Below are 24,984 nucleotides of genomic sequence, written 5' to 3' on the forward strand. Positions count from 1 at the left end.
ACTTCTTTTACCTGCACTCAGCTATTAACGCCTGCTCCAGGTCCCTGCTCCAGGCAGGCGTTAATAGCTGAGCGATAAACGTGCTTCTGAGACGCACATTTATCTTCTTGCATGCGGAGTGAATGAGCAATAGGCTCATTCGCATGCATTTGCATTTGATGAGCGCTCTCTCGTTCACTCCGCGTAGAAAGTGCGTTAAATAGGCGCTAACCCCCCTATTGCATTAGGGGGTGGATTAGTGCCTATTTATCCCGTGTCCGACTGAGCACACTGTATTGCATCGGCCCCTTTGTTCTCTAGTATTTTTGAAACAAGCTCTAGCTTTGGCCTTGTGAGAACTCAAATTTTCTTAGTTCTTTTTTTTTTTTTTTTTGAGAGAACGTTGAATATAAGCACCGTACAATGAGACTAAGTTTTACATAAAATAGGCATCAATACACGTTGTAAAATAATGGATGGTCAACTTGTACAATTTTGTCTTATATGTAACCTCTGCATACTTAAAACCAACCTCTTTCCGAAACTGAACAGGCAGAAAATCTGAGATCTGCTACAAAAGAATAAAAAAAAGAAATTTTGGAGAGCGGGTAGACTGGAAATGCATGCCTGTTATCAGTGCATCTCCCACAGCAAACTGAACCAGACACCCCCCCTTCTCACCACTTCCCTTCACAAAGCATTTCTTCATATTCACCAAAGCGTCGCCTCGGTTTTCAGTATTATTAGCAGCTTTCATGCAGGTCAGCTACTTAGCTTCCAGCCAGAGGTAATGGCAGAAGTAATACAAACTGGACGGTAGCACTAACAGGGGCTGCACACAGCATTCCTGTTAAAATCTCTCTCAAGCATTAAACAAAGGGAGATCTGAAGGGCCAGTTAGATGTTAGAGCATGAAACCCACACCATACCACACACCCCAGGAGAAGAGCAGACAGAGGTGGGAGGGGAGGATGACTCCGAGGCAAAAAGCAATAGGAGGGCAGAGGTAAAAAGGGCCAAGGCCTGACGGGTAACACAATGGAGAAAGAAAAGGAGATACATACATTTGCAAGGTTCAAGTGGAAAAACCCCTTCTGCAGAGAGAAAAGAAATCATACCAATGGAGAACAAAGGCAATTAAAAAACAGCGTGTGAGACTGCCCTGGCTTATGAAATCGGTCATCTCACCTTGGCAGCACTACGGAGATGGTCATAATACACCTCCTCTATGGCCTGGAAGTAAATCACCCCCTTCAGCTTCGTTTCATGTTTATCTGTTTCAGATTGAAAAAAAAAAAGGCAATCAGCTGCAAGTCCGTTCCCTCAGGCCTCACTAGGAGCACCTGAAACCATCCCTGCTCACTAATCGCAAGCACGCTTTGAGCTTCTGGATGGATGTGGTACCCCGAGCATACTGCACGCGGGCCAGCGCTCTCACCGATGCAGAGGCCAGGATGGGTTGCAGAGTGAATGACGGTGGCAGAAAAAGACCCAAATCCTCCATCCAGTCCACCCAGCAATTTTATTTTTAGGGTAGCAACTGGCGCTCTACGCAGATTAGCGCCGTGCGTTCCACTAAGGGCAGTAACTGCCACTCCGTGCAGGTCACCCCTTCGTTTCCATCCTTTATTTAGGATTTTTTTTTTTTTTTTTAAATATTTCATTTTTCGCAACGCTTCAAAGCGGATTACATTCAGGTACTGTAGGTATTTCCCTATCCCCAGAGGGCTTACAATCTAAGTTTGTACCTGAGGCAATGGAGGGTAAAGTGACTTGCTCAAGGTCACAAGGAGTAACAGAGGGACTCGAACCCTGGTCTCCAGGTTCGTAGCCCGCTGCTCTAACCTCTAGGCTATTCCTCTGTGTTTATCCCATGCTCTTTTGAATTCCATACTGCTCTCGTCTTCGGGAAGGCATTCCATGCATCCACCATCTTTTGTAGGCAGAAAAAAAAAAGGGCTGGGAGGGGTAACTTTTCCTCTGCCTCACCCGGGCATCGTTGGCGAAGAGCTGTGTGGTGGGACAGACAACTGTGGAGGTGGCTCCTGCCCATCCGGGACGGATCTGAGCTGCGACGCCATGCAGTACTGGAGGCGGCACCTTCAACAGGACACAAACTAGATGGAGTCCGTCCAGAGGGGTGGCCACCAAAATGATGAGCGGTCTCTGTTCCAAAGATTCAAACATGTATAACCCAGGGGAGATACAACAGAGACACTTAAATACCTCCAACATATCAATCCAGAGGAGGCAGGCCTCTTTCAAAGGAAAGGAGGCTCTAGAAGGAGGGGTCATGGGATGAGGGTGAAAGGGGGTAGAGACGTAGGAGTAATCTTAGGAAATATTTCTTTGCAGAGAGGAGAGTGGATGGAACAGTCTCCCCAGAGAGGTGGTGGATACAGATGCATGGGATAAGCACAGAGGATTTCTGAGGGATTGTAAAGCTGAATAGTGGTGTGGATAGGAAGATATTGGCAGAAAAGACCATACAGCCTATGTTTGTTTCTCTCTCCCTGGCTGGCGGCAGTAGCATTATCTCTCTCCTGGACATAGGACCAACAAGTAGTAGTGTCTCTTGTCTCTTTCCCTGGGCAGGCACCAAGCAGCACGTTTCAGGGGTCCAGGCAATCTGGCACCTGGGATTTTTCCAGCTCTGTGGACGTAGTATTGACAGATGCATTGGATGTCACAGAGGTTATTTGCTATGGAAGAAGCTGCAATTCAGTGATCACTGTACCATGGGTAAACAATGGATCAGAAGCAGACTTCTGTATAACAGAACAAGGGTCCTACACTTCAGAAGGGCCGATTTTTAAGGAAAGGATGTTAACAATTCTCCTTCTGATGTAGGAAGATTTAGGAGGTACAGAAGAACTACAGACAAAAGAAAGGAGCACTGAAATGGCAACACATTTACAGGGGAAGAAAATAATGAAAATGCTATGGTTCTCCAAGACGGAAGGGGGGGGGGGGGGAAAGCAAATATAAAGAGAGGAGAAAAGCTTGAATGGCAGTGTTGATGATCTACTCTAGCAGAGGGGTAAGAAGACAGGTTCTCTGCTTGCTCACTTACCAATATAATAGGAGAGCGTGCGTTTCAAGCGGTCAAAGACAAACCAGCGTTTTTTCCAGGACTTAATCTTGCCGCCCATTTTTGTTAGGTAGCCCTTGCACATTTTCTCAGTCAGGATGATGTGATGGCACATGTCCACGCTGTGGCCGCAAGACTCGATGTGCACCTTAAGATCAAAGTCCTCTTTCCTGATGGGCAAATACCTCGTCAGGGGCCGGGCCTGCAAGCAACAGGACACTTGCTGCGATTAGAAACCTGATGTGCACAGTGGCACCACTGTCTGTCTTAAGACCGACAATCCAGAAGAGCCTAACGTATCCCAAAGACTGCAACACAAGCCAAAGGCTCCACTTGACGTCTCTGGATCCTTGGTTGATCCCTTGGCCCTTAACCTCTGATTGTTGTTGTGAACGGCGTGTCAGTTTTTAAAAATATACACTGCAGGACGGAGCTGGACTTTACTACATGGGCCCAGGACAGACAATGAATGAATTTGGGGGGGGGGGGGTGGCAGCAAAAAATCCTAGCACCGGCCCTGATCGCCCCTGTCCTGAAACGCTTGCACTGGCTTCCTACTATCTGGCGTGTGAATCTCCAGGTTACTTGTGTTTAAGCACATTTCAATTCTATTTTTAAAATGTATCAACCTGAAAGGAATCTCTGTTCTGCCTCTCTATTGCTCTTGGGAGTCCCTTTCATATGCCAAGTCAGATTTTGCATGTTCAGAGAGAGAGAGGAATTTTTTTTAATGTCTGGATCTTCTCTCTTTGGAACAAATTACCTCTGGAGCTTAAAACTGAGAATTCCTTGGTAAAATTTAGGAAGTTAGTAAGCAGGCCTTTGATCCTTAGCTAGCCTCTTGCACTTTATTTCTCTTATAGCTTTGACAGTAAAATGTTTTAATATGTCGTTTATTTCTTGTTTATGAATATTGTGATTTATGATGCAGTTTATTATACAATCTAGTCTGAACTGACATTCATGCTCTTGTGTGCAAGTTTTTATATTTATTAGAGATTTTTTGGCTTAATTTTTATACTTTTTTGTATATTTATGCTGTTTTATTGCCTGTTTTTTTTTCATATTTGTTATACATATGTGATGTTATTGTTTATCTAAATATGTATGCTTTATTGTAACCAGCCTAGCATTTTAGATCAGCAGGATACAAATTTAGAAATAAATTAAAAATAAGTAATTCACATACATAAAAACAACATATATGGCCACAAAAATCATATCACCATCACTAAAACAGACAGCTAATGCCTGAACCAAATTATTCAGTTACTATGTGGTTTAGCTAGATTACTCGTGAGAGTCAAAATTAAGGGAACTATGAGACCATCACAATGGTTTGTCCATAGGGTATTCATTTTTCTACAACTACTTGAAGACAGGCTTGCATGCAGAGACTCGTTTGACCAATACTTTCTTTCAGATCCAGTACGTTGAGAGTAGTGTGGCTCATTTGCTTCAGCTTTGCTTGTATAAGAATCCAACCTTTAAAGGTTTAGTAGCTCGGCTATTTGACTGATGTTTACCTGCTATCATGCACTACATTACTGTGAAACAGTAGTGTACGAGCCCATTGAAAAGGAGGGGGAGAAAAAGAGACAGGTATAGGCATAGATTCACCCTCAGGAACGCTCATTTCCTCGGGAGCTGAAAATTCTTTCTCCAGCAGATAGGCAAACACATGCCAACTCTCCCAGCAGTTAAAGTACTCAAGCTTTTATGGGCACAAAGGCCAGGCAGTAATCAGACTGCCATTTTACATTTTAATCTATGTGATACCTAATCTTAATATAAGGAGTTGATGTATGTGCAGAAACTCATTTTCAAAAAGGTGGTAATGGTGGGGGAAGCTAACAGAAAGAGACTCCAAGAAGTAACTGACCATGCAGTTTAAACTTGTTCAAGGGCTCTTTTATTCAAGAAACTTGCCTGAAGTCCCTACCATACAAGGATACCCAATCTGATTGGTGGACACTAAGCTAATAAAAAATAACCAATCAGCAACAAAAGGAGAGCTATATAAAATTTCCTATACAATGACTGCGCCCGCAAAGAGTCAGTCAGTGAAGACCCAACTGCTTCTGTCCCTCTCACCTGCGAAAAATGTTTCTCTCTCATCTTGACCTCTTTCTCAATCATCCGCTGGCGATGGACAGTCTCATCCTGCAGTCGCTTCTCCAACTCCTCTCGCCTCTTCCTCTCATCCTCCAAGGCCTGACGCCGCACCTCCATCTCCCGCTCCTGTAACACGCATTTCATGAGTGCACTGTGACCTTCACGTTTCCCTCTTAGGTCCCTAAGCAAGCAGCTAACGGGCCATCCTCAGATTAAGCACACACTGAAGTGGCGGCCAGAAGCCACGATCAGGTCTCCATGACTCAGCATTAACAGAAAAGAGAATCAGGCAACCCCCAAGTGACATGAAATGTGCGCCATTCCAGAACAAGAAACAGAATGCACTGCCAGGGAGGATCTTCATGCCCAGAGGGAGTGGCAGAGTAAAAGTATCATATTCGCCTGATTATGAGATGAACCTAATTTTGAGCTAAGACGGTATATTGTATGTCGTAGCCCAGTAAATACAATGAAACATTCAACAATAATTCAGGCATGCTGGCAGCCCAATTTGCCTCAGAAGATTGTGTGAAGGCAGAGGGAATTTTAATTGTCTTCTATGTTTGGATAGTACATTTAGGGTAGAGGACGCAGAACATAGTCTTAAGAAGTCACTGAGAAGCATGATCAGAAAAGGAAAATTGGTTCTTACCTGCTAATTTTCATTCCTGAAGTACCACAGATCAGTCCAGACGAGTGGGGTTTATGCATCCCTACCAGCAGATGGAGGCAGAGCACAAAACGTTGAGGCACTGCTACATAACCGAAAGTGCCACCTCCAGTCCCTCAGTATTGACCTGTGCCCAAGCCAAGATGTGTACTTTAAACCCCAATAAACCTTGGGCAAATAGAGACTTAAAGGTTGGCCGCTAGATTTATTTATTTATTTATTTAGATGAAGAAGGTCCGCAAACCATGGCCAGTGCGGCTACTCAGGTGCCCTCAGAATCACCCTGCCCAGATGAAGCTCTGTGCGTCGCAGCACTCGACCTACGAGAGGCCACGGTGGAAGCACGAACAGCAACAGATGTGCTGGCCACGGATGAACGAGAGTGACAATGCCCTCCAATCCGACCTCCTTTTTGTGACTGAAAAACCAATCCGTCTTCGCTATGAGTTCCGCCACCGGTCTGTCCAGCCTGGCCTGAATCAAGGAAAAGGCCATCGCCAACAATTCCCACTCCCCCCAGATCCAGTTGCTCTCTGCTGAGGAAGTCCGCATGCACGTTGTCCACTCCGGCCACATGGGAAGCAGCTAATCTACCAGATGTTTCTCTGCCGAAACTGTTCTTGCGCCTCCAGCGCTACTAGACAACTGCTTTGTTCCGCCCTGCTGGTTGAAGTACACCACTGTCGTCGCATTGTCCGAGAACACTCACACCACCTTGTCTTAAATGAGTGGGAGAAACATCAGCAAGGCTTTGTGCACTGCCCTGGTTTCTAGCTGATTAATGGACCGGGTCGCCTCCTCTGACAACCACTGACCCTGGACCGATTTCCCTTGACAAATCACCCCCCTCAACCAAAGAGGCTGGCATCCTTGGTCACCACCACCCAAGTTGGCCACTTTCAGATCCATCCCTTTCTCCAGATTGTGCAGAGACAGCCACCACGAGAGACTGGACCTGGCATCTTCCGGCAACAGCAAAGGAAGCTGAAGACAGATAAATAGTGAGGGACTGCAGGTGGCACTCTCGGTTATGTAGCAGTGCCTCAAAGTTTTGTTCTCTGCCGCCATCTGCTGGTAGGGATGCATAAACCCACTTGTTTGAACTGATCTGGGGGTAGGGACAGGAATTAGGATACAAGGAGATGCACAGAAATTCTGTTACTCTCTAGTGCATAAAAATGAAAATATATTATATACTGATGAATTTTCATCATCATTATCAAATTAATGAACTACATCATTTAGTACACAGTCCTCCAATCCTGCTCTCTTTTCAGCATACTAAGTTGCTCACTTTTGTATGACACACCATGACAATGAATAATTCAAGTACTCGTCTGGCTTTTTCTATATATTCCCTTTCGATGATGATCTTTCTGCAGCAGATTTTTTTTTTTTCATTTGGTTTTGTATCCAACAGCTGTGGAATCATTGGGGGCTATGGGGTAACCCTAGGAAGGTAACAGGAGGCAGAAAAGTGGGAGCAGAGCCTTGGATTGAAAACCACTGCCCAGGCCCACCCACCCCACTCGAAAATACATGCTTGAGATGTGACAGAATTTGTGGATCCCATCATCTACCTTCAGACCCACACATAGAATAATCATCCTCGACTGCAAGGGACTGCCAAAGAAATAAAGAGGACAATATATTATTGTTTAAAATGGGTTATTCTATTAGTGTCAGAATATAAAATTAAAAAATAATTGAACTCACTAGTGACCCATACATAGCACTTGATACAAGTGCAAGGCTAAGAAGGTGCCCATCGGTGTCAGATGCATTATGCCTGGTTTTAGTTTGGGGGGGGAACACAGTAGCTTCTTCTCGAACCCTCACGGGCAACTCCTACCTCAGTGAGTGTGTGTGTGTTGGGGGGGGGGTCTTATGCACACCAGCAATGTGAAGGAAATCATCTGCACAAAGTGAAAGGGACAATTCTCGGCAGTACTGTGCTAGAACGGCAGGCGGTCACCGTAGGATACGCAGACAAAGGGAAAGAGGCTGTGCACTCACTCGAGACTCCACCAGTCGGGCTTTCTCTGCATGAGCCTCCTTCAGCATCTTCTCCATCTCCTCCATCTTTAACACCTCCACCCCACTGGCACTGAGAATCAAACAAAGAAATCATAAGCCCCAGAGCCCAGCCCAGTGAAAGAGACACATCCACCATGAATATGCATGGAATATCTTTGAATACAATGGAGGCAGTGCTCACAAATCTATCTCATGCATATTTACTGGGGAGATCCTGAAAACCCGACCCGATTGTGGCTCTTGAGGACCGGAGTTGACCACTCCTGCTCTATAGTATGCACACACAGATCCTGAAGTCTCAACTGATAGGGCTTTTGCTGCAGACCTGCACCATTTTGGTTGTCCTTCTCTAGACTGCCTCTGTGTCTTTCCAGAAGTATGGCCTCCAGAACCGCTTTCCTTCCATTTGAGGGACAAGATTGTTTCATATTGTTTGGGGGGGTTTTTTTCACTCCAGAAAGTCACCAATTATTTGTTTGTTTCTTGTGAACTGCTTCAGCGCGATCCCTCGTTTGATGAAGGCAGCATATAAGTGTGCCATCTAGAACTGGACACAATACTCCAGGAGACAAAGAGAAAAATCGAGAAACCCCTGCTTCTTCCTCTTCCCTGTATCTCTCTTCTCATTCCCTTTCTGCACCTCTCTCCCTACCGATATATTAAACCTTCTTTCAGACTCAGTTTCCCCTGCGATTTGATTACTCTCTTCCCCGCTCGCCTGCCTTCTCTCCTCCCACATTCCTGTTTGAATTCTTTTGACATCCTTTATAAAACACAAACTGGCTGAAATTCCTGGCTAAGAATAGATAGTAGGTCCAGTGGGGGAGCAGGTCTCTCTTGGGGATTTTATATACGCGGGATAAAATCGCCGGTTTTACTATGGTTACGAATTATGGAGCTACCGGGTCAGGCAGTCTAGTAACTAAAGTTGCTGAGCCCTGGGGCTCAGCACTGCAGGAGACTAAAGTTAGACCCAGTTTAATTGTTTGCAGCCCTCCACCCTGCTCTTATGGCTACAGTTATTATGGGTTTATTTTTCCATTTTCAAGATTGTGACAGCTGTAAATGAGGCAAAGCTTCATCTCAGCAGAGACAAAAACAAGATATGAGCAAAACAGTTTCCCATGAGCTTCCTGCACAAGACCTGCTCTTCTCTTCTCCTAAACACGAACAGCGCTCAGCAATCTGAGGTTTTTAATCGCCTGCGAACGCAGAGTACATCTCAGGAATGGTAACAGGAATCATCAAGGAGCAAGCCACACACACACTGGGGATGTGCATTTGTCACATCTGTTTGAGCAGGTCCATGCGGGGAAACCGGAGAGTACGCGTGTACTTTTAATGAGGAGATACATGCATAAACTCCATTTTCTCGCGTGTTCTAGCAAGTCGGCGAGGTATGCGTGTATCCGCTGAAACAGTTCTGCCAAATGCACATCCCTCACTCTCTCTCTGTATAAATATATGCAGACACACGGTTGTGTGCAAAAAGATGTATGCACCCCAGCTCAATCTGTATGTTTTAGTGAATCTGCAAGTGAACGGGTGGTGACATAACCTATACATGTTACCAAGTTAAACATGGGCAAACAAAAAGATGGAGAGGCCCAAACCACAATATCAAGTAAAATTGCAGAGGTAAGGGAACAAATCTTATAGACCACAAGTTTTTCTGTTTAAGATAATGGGTTTATTATAACTTAATTAGCAGTGGCGTACTAAGGGGGGGCGGGTCTGCCCTGGGTGACCACACAGGTGCCAATGCCGCCAGCATATAGGAAGGTCCCGCAGCGGTGCGGAGAAGTAATGTGCTGGCGGGTTTCCCACTCCCCGCCAGCAAAAGCGAGGTGCTGCGGCGTCATCGGTGTTTTCCCCCCCAGAGTCGGCGGCAGCTGAAGCGGCCCTGCGGTGCTGCCGGTTCCCTGGAGTCGGCAGCAGATGAAGAGGATCTGCAGTGCCACTGGCGTTTTCCCCGGAGCCAGCAGCAAAAGAGATCCTGCTGGGCAGCCAGCGGCTGAAGAAGAGATCCAAAATGTGTATGAGAGAGCGAAAGACTGGTCCCCGTGACAGTGAGTGCCTGTGTGTGAGATGGGGTGTGTGCGCATATATGAGAGGGTGAGTGTTTGTGTGCCTGTGTATGAGAGTGCACGTGTCTGTGTGTGTGTGTATGAGAGGGTGCGTGCATGCGTGCGTGTGTATCTGTGAGAGAGAAAGCCCGTGCCTGCATATGTGTGTGTGTGCAGTGGTTAAAGTTTGTGCGCTTTCCTCCCATCCATGACAATCTCAGGATGTAGTTCCCAGGTATGGAGAGTAGGATTTTTTTTTTTTTTAACCTTGTTAGTTTTAGTTATTGGATGTGATGTGTCTGCTGTTTTGAAATATTTTATTAGCGTCTGGTAATTCTATTTATCAGCTGTTTTGATATGTATATTTTTTAGTATGGTTTTATTATTCTGATTGATTTATATTTCTTGATTGTATTCTTTTGAGGAATAATGATGTTCTGCTTTTCCATTGTTGCAGTGCATACAGAATCTGGCTTGTGGTGGTTTCCAGTTCAGTTTCTGTCTGCATGTGTGTGTATGTTAGTGTGTGACAGACATACAGAGGAAGCATGTGTGTGGGGTAGTGTGAGAAAGAGAGAGAGAGAGAGAGGAAGCAGATATGGAGAGTTTTAATTATTGGGTGTTATTTGATGTGTCTGCTGTTCTGAAATATTTTATCGATGTTTAGGAAATTTAAAAATTATATATGGGGGGGTGCCAAGGAAGTATCCGCCCCAGGGGCCAAATACTTTAGGTAAGCCACAGATCATTAGAGATCCACTGTGCAGGAAACAGAAACTAACAGTCCCCCGACATGGGCGGTGTTTCGGAGAGCTGCATTGGGAAGGAGCAAGTCTACAATATAAAAGGTAAAGTTAAAATCAAAAAGTGGACTGCAATACAAAATGACGAATCAGCCTAACTACAAAAGTTGAAGAATTACAAAATTCTCACCAGAGCTCCAAAATAGTTATAATTATAATTAGCATAGCAACAAAGACTTCCTGTAAAGAAAATAAATTGCGCGATTAAAAATGAAGGCAATGCTAGAGTCCTACCATATATATCATAAGGAAGATAAGGTAACAAAATAACAGGTTTTCAAAACTCTCACCGGAGCTTCAAGATTTCCATAAATGTAGCCAACAGCAGAACAATAAATGCTTCCTGTCGAAGAGATTAAATAGGCAAACAAAAATGGTGCCAAAAGGAGTCATGTGATAGGAGCTCTCAATCTGGAAGACGTCAGGGGAGCGTCAGAGAAACATAGGAGATACATCAGGGGACTCCAAGAAGGAACTTCATAAGGTTAAGCATAAGCGATCAGAAGAAAACCGTCCTATCCATAGCAACATTAAGTCCAGACAGAGACATAGCATATTAAGTGTGTAAATCCATGTCAGTTCCCACTGAAGGAGTATCCATGAGTAATCACCTCCGCGAGTGGAAGGGAGAACTCTGTCAATAACAAAGAAACAGAGATCTTTGGGTGTATGTTGTGCATCTATCCAGTGTTGTACAAGAGGGGCATTTTCACAGGTACAATGCAGACATGGCGAATGCTCATAAATGCGGCTGCGTACCATGTGATTTGCCAATACAGAACAAGGAACAAGGGCAACAAACAACGCAGACAGGCCCACCATGGTAGAACAACCTGAAGAAAATCTTGATTGTAAGGGTTTATTTAGGGAAGGATGGGGGAATATGGAAACGGGCAAAGAGAGGAAATAAGCTTCACATTTCCCACAGGGGATATGACCGGAATATGATGTGGAAACGGGATCGCAATGTTCAGATGATACCAGCATATCCCGTCAATTACAGTCATGTCGGAAGGCAAAACAGAGACCCTTCTGAAATACTGGTAAGGGGCTCGGACAAGACTAGTGTCAGCGTACAATGTTATAAACGACATGGCAGGCAGGGGAAAAAGGCAACAGAGTCATCAGGGGAGGACTTAAAAATAATAGATTGCGGTTTGTGTACAAAGCAATTAAAATGAAATTTTGTACTGTGTTCTCTCACCCTAGCATGATGGTACCCTTTTATAGAGTCCATCAAACTTGGGTGAGAGAACACAGTACAAAATGTCATCTTTGTGAGACTTTCCTCACTCCAAATGATGTCAAAACTTCACCAAGCTGTACTGTGCTGATCGTACGTCTCACTCTACATGCGAAACTGGCCCCTAAACCCAAAACCACCCCTAACACCTCACCTCGACCTATTAGGCCCTCCTATAGAGATTTAAATACTTAACTACTATGAGGGCCTTGTAGATAGTCTCTCTCTTCCCCCCCCCCCAAACATGCCCCTTTTTGTTACCACGGGCAGTTATTACTGCATTATAAAGACTTTTTGATGAATCTAGGGGTAGTATTGATGCTTACAACAAACTGGGACATCTTTCTCTGGAATGCAAATAAATGTTTGAATTTTATGCACCCTGGTGGGATGTTTATAGTGACACCTCACGCTTTCTCCATTCTGTACTTCTAGGAAAGAAAGATGAAGGTTTCAGAATGGCCTTCACAGTCCCCAGACTTGAATATTACTGAAAATCTGTGGAGAGAACTCAAGCATTGAATGCATGCAAGGAAGAATGGGAAACAGTTCCAACAAGAATAGGAAGATTCTTAGCTGGAGTCTCTTTAAAGCTGTTTTTGAAGCTGCCTGACAGGTAGAATGACATATGTACTGTTTATATTGTTTATCCGGACTGTAGTTGCCTTCATTGGTTCTGTCATTGATTTATCCCACCCGATGCTGCCACAGTCAAACTCACTTTGTGTCAGAGGACTACGCTTTCAGTTGACCTGTCTAAATATTTGAGCGATTCTGTGTATATAAATGCACCTCTCCACTTTGATGATTCCTGAAGCTGTTTTATTACACATTTGTGTTTATTTGTCTCCACCCTTTACATTTTTCCTTTGATGTTTATCTAGTGTCCGCTTCTGTTCATTTAGAGATTTGAAACACACAGTTTGGCCATGGACACCTATACTTTTGTACACGACTATACATATATCCAGGGAGAAAGCAGTGCATATGTAGAATGGTACTTTGGGAGAAGGCTATTACCTGGACATGTTATCCGGGGAGCAGGCAGAGTTGTTTCCTGTGGACACACTGGTTTCTAGGCTGTCAGAGCTCTCCAGGCTGAGTGTGTCATAGGCATGGTCTGGCTCCTCTCCATGCTCTTGCTGTTGCATGCTAAGTGGATGCTGATGGTGGAGAATAGAGCGGTGCATGAGCGGAGGGCCAGCTCCAGACAGGGAATACATGGAGTGCTGATGGGGGGAAAGGCCATGCAGCGCCTCCCACTGAGACTGTGCCTCGACGGCTGCCTTCTGCTTCAGTTCTGCCAACCGTCGCCGCTGTTCCTCAATCACCTGCTGTCCTGCAGGAGAATCCCAGGATGAGAAATAATGGACATGTCACAAAGGAGCCTAAGCTGGGGCTATTGCATAGCAGAGCCAAGGAAATGCACACAAATCCATGCCACCAAAGCCAAGAATGCAATGGGAATGCACACACAAATCCATGCCAGTTAATCTAAGAGCACCAAGGGAGCGCATACCAAAATCCATGCTACTCAAATTGGGTAGCATGGATTTGTGTGCATTTCCTTGGTAGATTTTAAGATCTATGCGTGGACGTACACATGTGCGCGCTACCCGGTGCGCGCGCATGTTATGAAATTGGGGGTTGGTGCGCGCAAGGGGGTGCACACTAGTGCATCTTGTGTGCGCAGACGCCCGCAGGCTTCCCCCGTTCCCCCCCCCAGGCTGCTCCGAAATCGGAGCGGCCTTTGAGGGAACTTCCTTTCCCCCTTAACTAACCTCCCCTCCCCCAGCCCTACTCGAACCCCCCCCCCCCCCCCCAATTTCTTATCTCACCTTTGGCACCTGCCTGGAGGCAGGCACAGGTTGCGTGCACCGGCAGCCTGCCGGCACGCGATCCTCCGACACAGCGGCAAATGGCCCCGCCCCCTGCCCTTTAGTAAAGCCCCGGGACTTAGATGCGTCCCGGGCCTTCAGAAAAGAGGCCCGGCGGGCGTAGAGCTTTTAAAATCCGGCCCTTAATGCATCAAGGAAACACACATAGTTCCATGTTACACAAAAATCGAAAGACACAGGGAGGGGAGAAATAATGGCAATAGGATGTGTGAAAAGACACAAGCAGAGGGAGGTATAGGACAGGCCCAGAGAGCAGCATGCTCAGTACTGGAAGGCCTCTGGGGTGCAGAAAGCAGAAGGGACTGGCCAACCGTGGCAAGACCAAAACAATCCCAAACCACCTTTGAGACCAGAGAGACAAAATGCAGACACTAAAACATGCCGCTGGTTTCAGAGCATGATTTCTGCAGAGATCCAGTCATCAGTGCTCAGAGCCTAATCTGTTACTATTCACATATCCTCTGTATGCAATCAGCATGCTCAGGGCCGTTTTTAACCTTAACCACTTAAAGGCCACTGGGCAAACTTGTCTGGATAGGCCCCCCTTTTCTGCCCCCTTCATACTCCTTGCCTTACTTCCTCCTTCCCCAACTCCAGCACTCTCCTCCTCCTCCTGCCCCTCTGCTCCATGTTTGTCCTCCTCTGCAGGCCGGACAGCTACTCCTCTTCCTAATCTAGCTCCTCCTCTCCTGTTTGGAGGGGGAGCTTGGACTGGACAAGCTGGAAGAGAGTCCTCCGCTCTGCGAGGAGACCCATCCCCTCCCCTCCTGTTTCCTGCACTCTGGAGGGGAGGGGAGGGAATGGATCAGAGGGAATAGCTCTTCGCTGTTCTGCTTTTAAGGGACCTCTGCTAGAAAGGGCCTAGGGAGTAACAGTGCTCAGAGCCCTGATCCATCACTGCTCACTTTCTTGGCTACATCACCTTGTAGAAAAGACTCAGCAATGATTTGACGATCTACAAAAAGAAGAAAAGAATCAACAAGAGGAGAAAAACCCGGCGGCACAAGGAGAAAGTAGCAGGAGAAGGGAAGAGGCCAAGAGAGATGGAATAAGACCAAAAGGGATAAGGAGAGAAGGTAGAGAGGAAGGGACACCAATAATATATGGAGGGGGAGAGGGAAGGGAACAAGAAGAGGACACAGAAAAGAAAAGCAGAGGGCACAAAGGTATTAGGAACTGAAAGAGCAGAGCTAATGAAACCTTATGAGCTGGCCAGATATTTCTCTTCCCCGTAAGCAATCAACCCCTAGCCCTCCAGGGTGAGAGATTAGCCCCCCACTTCCTCCTGGGAAAGGCAGAGCTGCTGAGGATTAGGACTGTTCTCACACTACAGGGATTATGTGCTCAGGGCAGGGGCAGCCTCTGCTAGCCAGGGCCAGATTTAAAATGAGGGGCAAAATATTCCTCTGGTCCTCTCAATCACAAGGTGGAGGGGTTCCTCCCTCCCTCAGAGGTCATCAGAAGTCCAAGAGACCAAACTGCGATATCGCCCCTGCCCAGATCCTTCCTTCATCTCTGTAGCTGAGTCTTGAACAGAGGCCCCAGCGGCAACTCCAGCAAGAAACTTCAGCACAGGCTCTGTGAGCTCTCCTGTGCCGACAGGCCCTGCAGCACCCCCTCTTGCACAGGCCTCCTGTTACCAGAAAACCCATGCAAGGGGCCCGTCGGGCTTCCAAGGGCTGGTTTCCTGCTGGAGTTGCTACAGTAGGGTTGGCATCCCCTGTACAGGACAAGCGGCGTCACTGCAACAGGCCCAAACGAAGGCACAAGCTGCTGGCATCAAGCCTTGAAAGAGATGTCCCTTTCCAGCCCCCAGCCAGTGAGGGACCAGGAGTCACCCAGGGGAGTGGGGGGATGACAAAAGAAAACGGGGAGAGAATAAGTAACAGGGGACTGCCAGGCTATCGGAGCTCTCAGTGCTTACACACAGATCATACAACTACTTCATGCCAGGCAGGCTCGGTTCCTCACCTTTCTGCTGTAAAACCAGCTGGCGTTTCACCTCAATATCCTGCAAGGTGGCAGCCAGGTTCCGTGGCAAACTACCTGTACAATTCTGCGAGAGCAAAGGGCTCTGGAAGGAAGCAAGAAGGAAGGTTAATAGAGTAGAGCCGAGACTCATCAAAAATCAACAACTCATTCACACCCTCTGGTTCAGCCAGCGCCAGGGTTCCAGGGGAGCATAAGGTCAGAAGCCCCGTAGTGAGAGGGGAGCCCCAATACTGGAAAGAGACGGGACACCGAACCCCATAGTAGCACTCCCAAAATCCCAATAAAGTCAAATTAGAGCTGTCAGCCCAGCGAGCACCCTGTTTCGGCACGGTCACAGAATAAAACAAGAGCGCTCTCGGTGCTAGGGCTGTTTTCTTGAGGGCCAGAGAAGCAGGGCGTGAAGGGGGAGCTCCAGGGTCATCCCCTCCTTACGTCAGCCCATCCAGCCTCCCCCCCCCCCCTCTTCCCCAGTACATGAATTCTAAACCCTGTACCTTTGGGGTGGAGCTGAGCCCGAGAGTGGCTAAGGAGAGCTGGGAAGAAGCAGGAGAGCCGCTCCTCATCCGTGGCAGGGTGCCCCCCCCTCCAGCACCGTCTGCTTTGGAGCGATACACCTGTCGCAAGTGAAAGGCAGAGCTATAGTACTGACCCTCTTCATCGTATCAGCACTACAGGTATATGGCGAGGAGCAGCATATGGATACTTCTCCTTCCTCCCCAGAGCACTCATCTTTGCCAGAGAAAGCTGCAGTTTCCCCATTCCAGATGTTAAAAAAAACAAAACAAAACAAGCAGCAAATTTTTAAAAAGGTTTGTGCTTTTATCATTAGGATGATCCACGGGCTGACCAAAGACACCATCAAAACGTTATGGGAGTAGCCTAGTGGTTAGAGCACCGGGCTACAAACTAGGGAAACAAGGGCTCAGACCCCACTAACTGCTCCTTGTGATCTGGGGCAAGTGACTCTACCCTCCGTTGCCTCAGGGACAAACTCAGATTGCGAGCCCTCTGGGGATAGGGGAATCCCTACAGTACCTGAATGTAATCCGCTTGGAAAGTGCAGTTCATGGCCAAAACAGCCCATGACCTCTATGGCCTCATTATTCACGTAACTGCCATGGAGGTGCACAAAGGGGACACGAGACACGTGTCCAGCAAAAATAGGTGGGATCTCTCCCAGGAGCCGACGAGCCAGACCATCCCCATCACACGCAACAAATCAGCCTGCAGCACATCATAGCCCTTTATCATTAAGAACCACTGCTGGTCGTTATTTTCGGTAAGGGACTGGGCAGATATCTGGCTGTATTCACCAAGACTGAGAGATTCTCTAACAGCACCGCAGGGAACTTTAGAAACACCCCATGAAGACCAGTTTTCAGAAAGATCAAGCCTTGTAAACCTGGCAAGATGCACAAGGCTGAAAACTGTACCCACTGAGTAGTTAAATATAGTTTGACTGGGTGGCTATATTTACCCATTTTCCAGTGTGCAGCCGACCCCTCCCCCAGAAACGGCAGAAACAAGATACAAAGAGAATTTTTTAAAATGAAATAATCAGGAAAATTAGTCACAAGGATCAAGGGTACCAAGTGCTTGAGGGCTCCTGTATGTGAGCGAGTTGGTGAAAATTTATCTCCTAAATTTCCTTAAATTTAAAAAAACAAACAAACAAACAAAAAACCACCACCAGCCTCAGTAGGCACCCCATAGAAACATAGGTGGTCAATATTCAAACGAGGATTGTCCAGGTAGCTTTCAAGTTACTCAGATAAACCCAGAAGATTTTAAATTCCCACCCCTCTAACTATATTATTGTTATCCTTGAAAGTCATTACCCCGGTAAAATGTATGCGGATTTGGAGGCATTTCTGGGAAGGCTGGCTAACCTGGATATTCTAAGGGTTCTGGGTAAGTTATCCGGATAACTGAGTTTGTTTGGGTTTATCCAGACTCTCTAACTCTTTTTCCAGGAAGGGTGAATTTACAGCCCCTAATGCAGCTCACACTGTATGAAGAGGTGAGAATGAGGGAGGGCCAGGGCCTGTAGGGTGGGGGAGAGGGATAGGTATTACCTGCTGTGGCTTTCGAGAGGGGTGAGCTTTAGCAGGCAGAGGAGGAGGAGATGACTGAGGAGAGGAAAAGGAGGCAGCCTTGTAGCCAGTCAAAATGTCCTGGTACCATTTCTCTAAATCAAGGGATCCTGCCTGAGACTGCTTCTTCATCTGAAGAAAGAAGGCTTGGTGTGAGAGAAGGTGGATGAAAACACAGACATAGGATAAGAAAGGCAGGGAAAGGCACGGGACAGATTCAGGGGAAAAGAAAATAACCCTTCAGGCTGCCCCAATTAAAAAAAAAACAAACAATTACAGGATTAATCCTCCTGATTTGGCAATGGTCATTGGTAAATTATTCCCCCTCCAATGGGTGATGGTGGAAGGGCATTAACCTCAATTGCAGCCAAAAGCCAAGGGACTGTCCTCAGCTCATGGCGTCAGACCCTACACTTAGATCTTAGCCAAAAAGAGGCCTGCACCTCAATATATAAATCCCAACAAGCTCCTTGAGGCGCGAAAGGGTGCCCCGTGTCACCAGGAAGGAAGAGAACTCCCAGCCAATAAATACGAGGCTGTGAGTGTGCGGGCGAGATAAGACTACGCTCAGGCCGCCACCCAGGAGAGACGTTCCCGCTCACTAAGACCACCTTCCCGAGCCTGGGTGCATCCATTCATTCTCTCACACTTCCTGTGCCTCCCACAGCAACGCGCTGTGATGTCAGCAAGCGGTGTTAGTTATGCTTTGCCATTGGTTAGTGACTCAGCATCATGCGAATGGGAACTGACCAGAAAAAGAAGCGCCAAGAGGTCAATCAGGACACAGGGTTTGTGAAGTTCTTTTTACTTAAGTGCCTAAGGTCAAACGTCATGACCCCAGGGGAGAGTCATTACCAGCAGCCGGTCGCAGCATTCTCAGGCCTTCCAATCAGCCAGTCGTGACCAGCAATGCTACCCCCCCCAGATGCTGCTGCAGGGCACCCCTAACTCCAGTACCTTTCCAATAGTCAATGACAAAACAAAATCCCAGACCTAATTATAGAAAGGGTCTCAGACCTGCTGAGATTAATCAGGATGTTTTGGACTGACACTTCCTGTCTCTTCTCCCCCTGCACCCACCCTCTCACCCATGGGAGTTCTGAAGAATGGAGTATAAACAAACCTCAGTAGAGATGGAAGAGGGGGACTGGATAGGAGGAAGGCAGCCTGCAACAGGAGAGACAGCTTGAAAGGCGGAGGCTGCACTAGGGTGCCTCAAGGCACAAGCTGCGTGGAGGGGACCTACATCAGCTTTTAAGTCCCCAAACAGGTCTTTTAGCTGCTCAACTGTCACATAGTGCTTCAGTCAAGAGGCGAGGAGCCAGCAGGGAAGGGTGGAATAAAAGTGAGACAAGGTTAACTCCCAAGCACCAAAAAAAAGAAAAAAAAGATGACTTAGCCCTAGTGTAACAAACATAAGACTAGCAAACAGGCCTTTGTAGATTCAGCATCTAAACAACCAGGCCCGAGGCTCGCTGGCTTAGCATGTGTACGCGGCCATGCCCGGGGCTCGCTGGCTTAGCATGTGTACCTGGTCAGGCCCAGGGCTCGCTGGCTTAGCATGTGTACCTGGTCAGGCCCAGGGCTCGCTGGCTTAGCATGTGTACGCGGCCAGGCCCGGGGCTCGCTGGCTTAGCATGTGTACCTGGTCAGGCCCAGGGCTCGCTGGCTTAGCATGTGTACGCGGCCAGGCCCGGGGCTCGCTGGCATAGCATGTGTACGCGGCCAGGCCCGAGGCTCGCTGGCTTAGCATGTGTACACGGCCAGGCCCGGGGCTCGCTGGCTTAGCATGTGTACGCGGCCAGGCCCGGGGCTCGCTGGCTTAGCATGTGTACGAGGCCAGGCCCGGGGCTCGCTGGCTTAGCATGTGTACACGGCCAGGCCCGAGGCTCGCTGGCTTAGCATGTGTACGCGGCCAGGCCCGGGGCTCGCTGGCTTAGCATGTGTACGAGGCCAGGCCCGGGGCTCGCTGGCTTAGCATGTGTACGCGGCCAGGCCCGAGGCTCGCTGGCTTAGCATGTGTACGCGGCCAGGCCCGAGGCTCGCTGGCTTAGCATGTGTACGCGGCCAGGCCCGAGGCTCGCTGGCTTAGCATGTGTACGCGGCCAGGCCCGGGGCTCGCTGGCTTAGCATGTGTACCTGGTCAGGCCCAGGGCTCGCTGGCTTAGCATGTGTACGCGGCCAGGCCCGGGGCTCGCTGGCATAGCATGTGTACGCGGCCAGGCCCGAGGCTCGCTGGCTTAGCATGTGTACACGGCCAGGCCCGGGGCTCGCTGGCTTAGCATGTGTATGCGGCCAGGCCCGGGGCTCGCTGGCTTAGCATGTGTACGAGGCCAGGCCCGGGGCTCGCTGGCTTAGCATGTGTACACGGCCAGGCCCGAGGCTCGCTGGCTTAGCATGTGTACGCGGCCAGGCCCGGGGCTCGCTGGCTTAGCATGTGTACGAGGCCAGGCCCGGGGCTCGCTGGCTTAGCATGTGTACGCGGCCAGGCCCGAGGCTCGCTGGCTTAGCATGTGTACGCGGCCAGGCCCGAGGCTCGCTGGCTTAGCATGTGTACGCGGCCAGGCCCGAGGCTCGCTGGCTTAGCATGTGTACGCAGCCAGGCCCGAGGCTTCCTGACACAATGCTATTTCAGAGCCGTTTTCAAATGTTGTTTCCAGGGACAGGATCCCCCTGCTTCTTTCTAATTAGAACAGCTCCTCCTGCCTGCCTCATAGTAGAATTGTAACGGATTATAGTATAAATGTTTATTGCGTGATTGTATAATATATAAGCTTTAGATTTATTCTTAATGCTCCAAAATGCACACATCTATTTGCTATAGAAGTTAAAAGGAATGGTTATCTTCCTTTATTAGAAAGATGGAGAAAACCACAGCCAGGGTCGAAGTGCCAGATATACTAAAGCTAGTCTGGACTTCCTACCCCTTTCCCTTCACAAACAGTAACTCCTCTCCAAGGTGAACTCACGAATGAAAGCGAAGCTGTGTCAGAAGAGCACCCGAAAAGGGTAAAAAATATCCCTTTCCTGTGCTGGCACAGCAGCTGGGAATGAAGTCCTCCCTCATCCGAGGTAACGTCGTACCCCAGGAACTTCAGATCTGCTCTAGAATAATTTCCAACAAATGCTTTGAAACGTTCCTGTTAGATATTCAGGAAAATGATACTGTTCTGAGTAGCCAACTGAAAACAAGGCTCTATCAACAAATTTAAAACTGATTTGTAAAAAAAAAAAAAAAAAATCAAATGAATTCCTGCAGTTTTCTGGCATCGCTCCCATTCCATACAGCCTTCTGCGGAATATGGAGACAAATGAAAGCTGGAGAGGTCTCATGGAAGCACAAGGTCAGTCTCAGATACATAAAAACAGCTGGGGGTGGGCCACACGGGGAAAAGCCTCAGGCAAGGGGAGTGCATGAAAGCACAGGGGCAGCTTTAGATAGGAGGTGAGGAGGGGCATGGGGCATCCATGGAAGGAGAGGAGCAGTCTCAGACAGGGGACTGGGGGGGGGGGGGGGCACATGGAAGCGCGGGAACAGTCTCACAGTCAGGTGGGGAGGGGGCACATGGGAGGAAGTGCAGGTGCAATCTCAGACAGGAGGTGGGAAGCACAAGAGCAGTCTCACGGGGAGAGGACACAGTCTGCTATGAGACGAAGCTCATTACCCGTGGGCTTTGCACCCATCCTGAAAGCGAAAGAATGTGCATGCTGTCTGTCTGTTGGGAAACTGCTGCTTCTGCAACGTGCTCATGGTAAATCCCACCTGCCCTTTGTTTTTTGTTTTTAATATATATCTCTCAAATTTTTTTCCTAAGTAGGCGCATAGATTTGAAAATTCCCTCTACGTATCTGCTTTTTTCCCCTCCTGTCAAGGAAGCTAAAAGTACACGCACGGTGGAGGTGCTCGCAGAAACCCTCACCGAGGATTTGCCGATAGCCCATTTGTCAGCCGATAAAGTACAGTGCGCTCCGGCGGAGCGCACTGTTAACCCTTGGTTGGACGCGCATTTTCGAAACGCTAGCTTTACCCCTTATTTAGTAAGGGGTCGAAAATGCGCGTCCAACCCCCCCCAAAACTAATAGCGCCCACAACATGCAAATGCATGTTGATGACCCTATTAGTTATTCTCGCGCGATTCAGAAAGTAAAACGTGCAGCCAAGCCGCACGTTTTACTTTCAGAAATTAGCGCCAACCCAAAGGCAGGCGTTAATTTCTCTCGGCACCGGGAAAGTGCACAGAAAACTGCTTTTCTGTGCACCCTCCAACTTAATATCATGGCAATATTAAGTCGGAGGTCCCAAAAGTAAAAAATAATCTAAAATTTTAAAAAAAAAAAAATTTTAAATCGGCTCGCGGGTTGAAAACCGGATGCTCAATTTTGCCGGCGTCCGGTTTCCGAACCCGTGGTTGTCAGCGGGTTTGAGAACAGACGCCGGCAAAATTGAGCGTCGGCTGTCAAACCCGCTGACAGCCGCCGCTCCTGTCAAAAAGGAGGCGCTAGGGACGCGCTAGTGTCCCTAGCGCCTCTTTTTACCACGGGCCCTAATTAGCATATTTTTATTTACTGTATTGCGAGCACAGGACACTGGCCTGTGTGCGCACCAGGAGAGCGGGCGAGCACCTGATCTCCCGCATTTATTTCTGTATCGGCCTGTGTGTGCGTAAAACTGCTGTGAAGATTAGCCTGCCCACGAAGCAGCGGTTTCAGTCCCTCACGGACAGTTTCCAGTCACCTGCGCTTTCCCTGTGTCTGTCTCGGGTCCCCAGAAGCCCTTCACGCTTAAGAGAGAACAAGAACCCCTGCGCCTCAGGAATCTCAAAGCAGAACTGAGCATGCTCAGAAGCAAGTACCTCATTGGCTGCAGGAGGTACAGCAAGCAAGAGTGAGCAGCAGCTGGCAGCGGCGGCGTTAGCGTTGGGGAGCGGGGCCTGCCCATTACCAGGGAACCTGGGCACATCTGGAAACTTCATGTACTCCTGTAACCCGGAGAGGAGAGAGCAGTCAATGACCCGGCACAAACGCACTGAAGAAAGAGCTGTTGGGCCGCCTGTGCGTGGCTGGGTTTGTTAATGCTTTAATTTAGATCAAGCAGTCAGAACCACAAACACACGTGCAGCGATCCCCGAGCACAAGAGACAGCAAGCGTGTTCCTCAGGCAATATATAGCACTCACAAAGCACAGGGAGGACAGGAGGCTAAGCGTGGCTCCCAAGACACAGGCGGTGTGTTCCGCGACCATACTCCCCGAGAGAGAGTCAGCCACATCAGCCTGCAGCGGTGACATCTGAACCAAACCCCCTCCCTCCATCCGGTTAGTGCAGAAGTCATTCTCTCATGTCTCCTGTCTGACCCCGTCTCCCATAGAGTCTCTGGCACGCCCAACAGTGCTCCAACTCATGCTAAATCTACCATGGCGTGATCTGCCAGGCTTGGTAGCCATGTGGCTCTTAAGCTGCCTTTCTGACATGGATGCAAGAATACTGAGGCCCGGCGGGCTGAAGAAAGAACAATGTCACCCTCAGCTTTCAGCGTTATGGCTTTTCGGTAGGCATCTGTATTTGAGGTTTTAGCATAGAGTGAGGAGGGGGGGAAAGCTCCTGCGGTTAATTACCTCTTGCATCTCCCTCAGCAAAGACCCAACCAAGGCCACTGAACGGGTCAGACTAGGAGCCACACTGGAGGAATGTTTTGAGTCGCCTGCATTGTTTGCGATATGCATGGGCGCTTTTTAGTCCGTCTACCCCCTGCAGCCAGTTTTCAAAAGGGAATGCATCCCGTTCGCTTCCCCTTTGAAAATTATCAGCCGAAAAGTACGCCTGCTCTTTGGGTGGGTGGCCAGTTGGAGTTGTGGGGGAGAGAGGGCAGAAGAGCGCGCGAATGTTTGAAAACGGAACGTACGTGCAACCTGCCCCAAGGGAACGGCTGCTCTCTTGCCCTGCCAATGCCATGTATGCCAGGGAAGTCCACAATTACGTTTAACCAGGCAGGGGATAGACTTATTCACCCAAGGAAATGGCTTTGAAAACTGCCCTCTGCAGAGCCGGTCGCCTGATTGATTCGGTGGCCACCTGGCTACTGAATTATCTGTGACAGACCAGGAAATGCAGCACAGAGAGGGCCAGTCCTTGCGATCAGCTCTTGCCTTTTGGGGGTTTGACTGTGACCAAGCAGCAGGGGAGACCCAGGAAGCTGTGTGTCCCAGCCAGAAGCTCCAGGATCAGGTGACCTCCCTTCTTCCCAGCATACAGAGGCTCAGGGTAAATGGGGCACGAGATAGGAGACAGTTAGTGATATTTTTTTTTTTTTTCAGTGGCAAACAGGAAGTAGAAACCTGTTTTCCGGGCCTGCAGAAGTGCCCATCTGCAGCATGGCAGCAGCTGTTTCTGTGCGGTGGTCATAGAATCAGGAGCTGCAGTTACAATCATTGCTCCCTTCTCAGGAAACCTGGACACCCCTGTGATACAAAGGCACTGATTTCCTCACTAGTGACCGATTTTGAAATTTGCCTTTATTCTGTACCTAAAGACCTTTGGTTTTCAGATTTTAATTTTAATCTTTCCCGGGAAGTTATTGGTGCTTATTCTAACCAACCAAGCAGCAGAAAATCAGTGGAAAAAAATGACTCTCTTCCCCTACCCCCCCGTGATTTTCTCTGTATTTGTTGGTTATAATAAACCAAGATACATTTTTAGGGAAAATAAAATAAAAATGAAGGTCATTTACTTGTAATTACTTGTAATTTCCAGAATTCTCTTAATAAAAAACCCCAACAAAACAGCTCAAAGCACTGAGACCACTGAGTAAGAAGTGCAGGCTCTTCCAGTTGTACATTCCTGACGCACTGTGGGGCTCTGGGGTTCTCATGCAGGGGCCAGGACACTCAGTTACCTCTTTTAAAGCTGATGAGGATTTGGGGAAGGGTCTCCCACCAGTGACTGTGTGATACTGTCTCTCTAGGGTCAGAAGTTTCTCCTTTTCCTGCAGAAGAAAAGAA

At 48.1% G+C, this 24,984-nt stretch overlaps 1 protein-coding gene across 19 annotated transcripts in view; it reads right to left on the minus strand.

Moving 5' to 3' along the window:
• PHLDB1 (pleckstrin homology like domain family B member 1) overlaps positions 1–24,984 on the minus strand; it is a 103,893-nt gene that overhangs the window by 17,637 nt on the left and 61,272 nt on the right. For 5 of the 19 annotated variants that reach the window (XM_029574276.1, XM_029574263.1, XM_029574264.1 and 2 more), the window contains 13 exons: positions 24,879–24,968; positions 22,841–22,966; positions 17,970–18,119; positions 16,389–16,508; positions 15,874–15,976; positions 14,825–14,857; positions 13,025–13,343; positions 7,872–7,962; positions 5,165–5,311; positions 3,053–3,272; positions 1,168–1,253; positions 1,044–1,073; positions 512–550 (listed from right to left, as the gene is read on the minus strand). In XM_029574276.1, coding sequence (XP_029430136.1) covers positions 512–550; positions 1,044–1,073; positions 1,168–1,253; positions 3,053–3,272; positions 5,165–5,311; positions 7,872–7,962; positions 13,025–13,343; positions 14,825–14,857; positions 15,874–15,976; positions 16,389–16,508; positions 17,970–18,119; positions 22,841–22,966; positions 24,879–24,968 — 1,554 coding nt within the window. Of the gene's footprint in view, positions 1–511; positions 551–1,043; positions 1,074–1,158; positions 1,254–3,052; positions 3,273–4,299; positions 4,618–5,164; positions 5,312–7,871; positions 7,963–13,024; positions 13,344–14,824; positions 14,858–15,873; positions 15,977–16,388; positions 16,509–17,969; positions 18,120–22,840; positions 22,967–24,878; positions 24,969–24,984 lie in introns of those variants that run through there. The other 14 variants (XM_029574268.1, XM_029574283.1, XM_029574265.1 and 11 more) reach the window with 13 other exon arrangements.

The sequence above is a fragment of the Rhinatrema bivittatum genome, chromosome 12 (genome assembly GCF_901001135.1).
Source record: "Rhinatrema bivittatum chromosome 12, aRhiBiv1.1, whole genome shotgun sequence".
NCBI lineage: Eukaryota > Metazoa > Chordata > Amphibia > Gymnophiona > Rhinatrematidae > Rhinatrema > Rhinatrema bivittatum.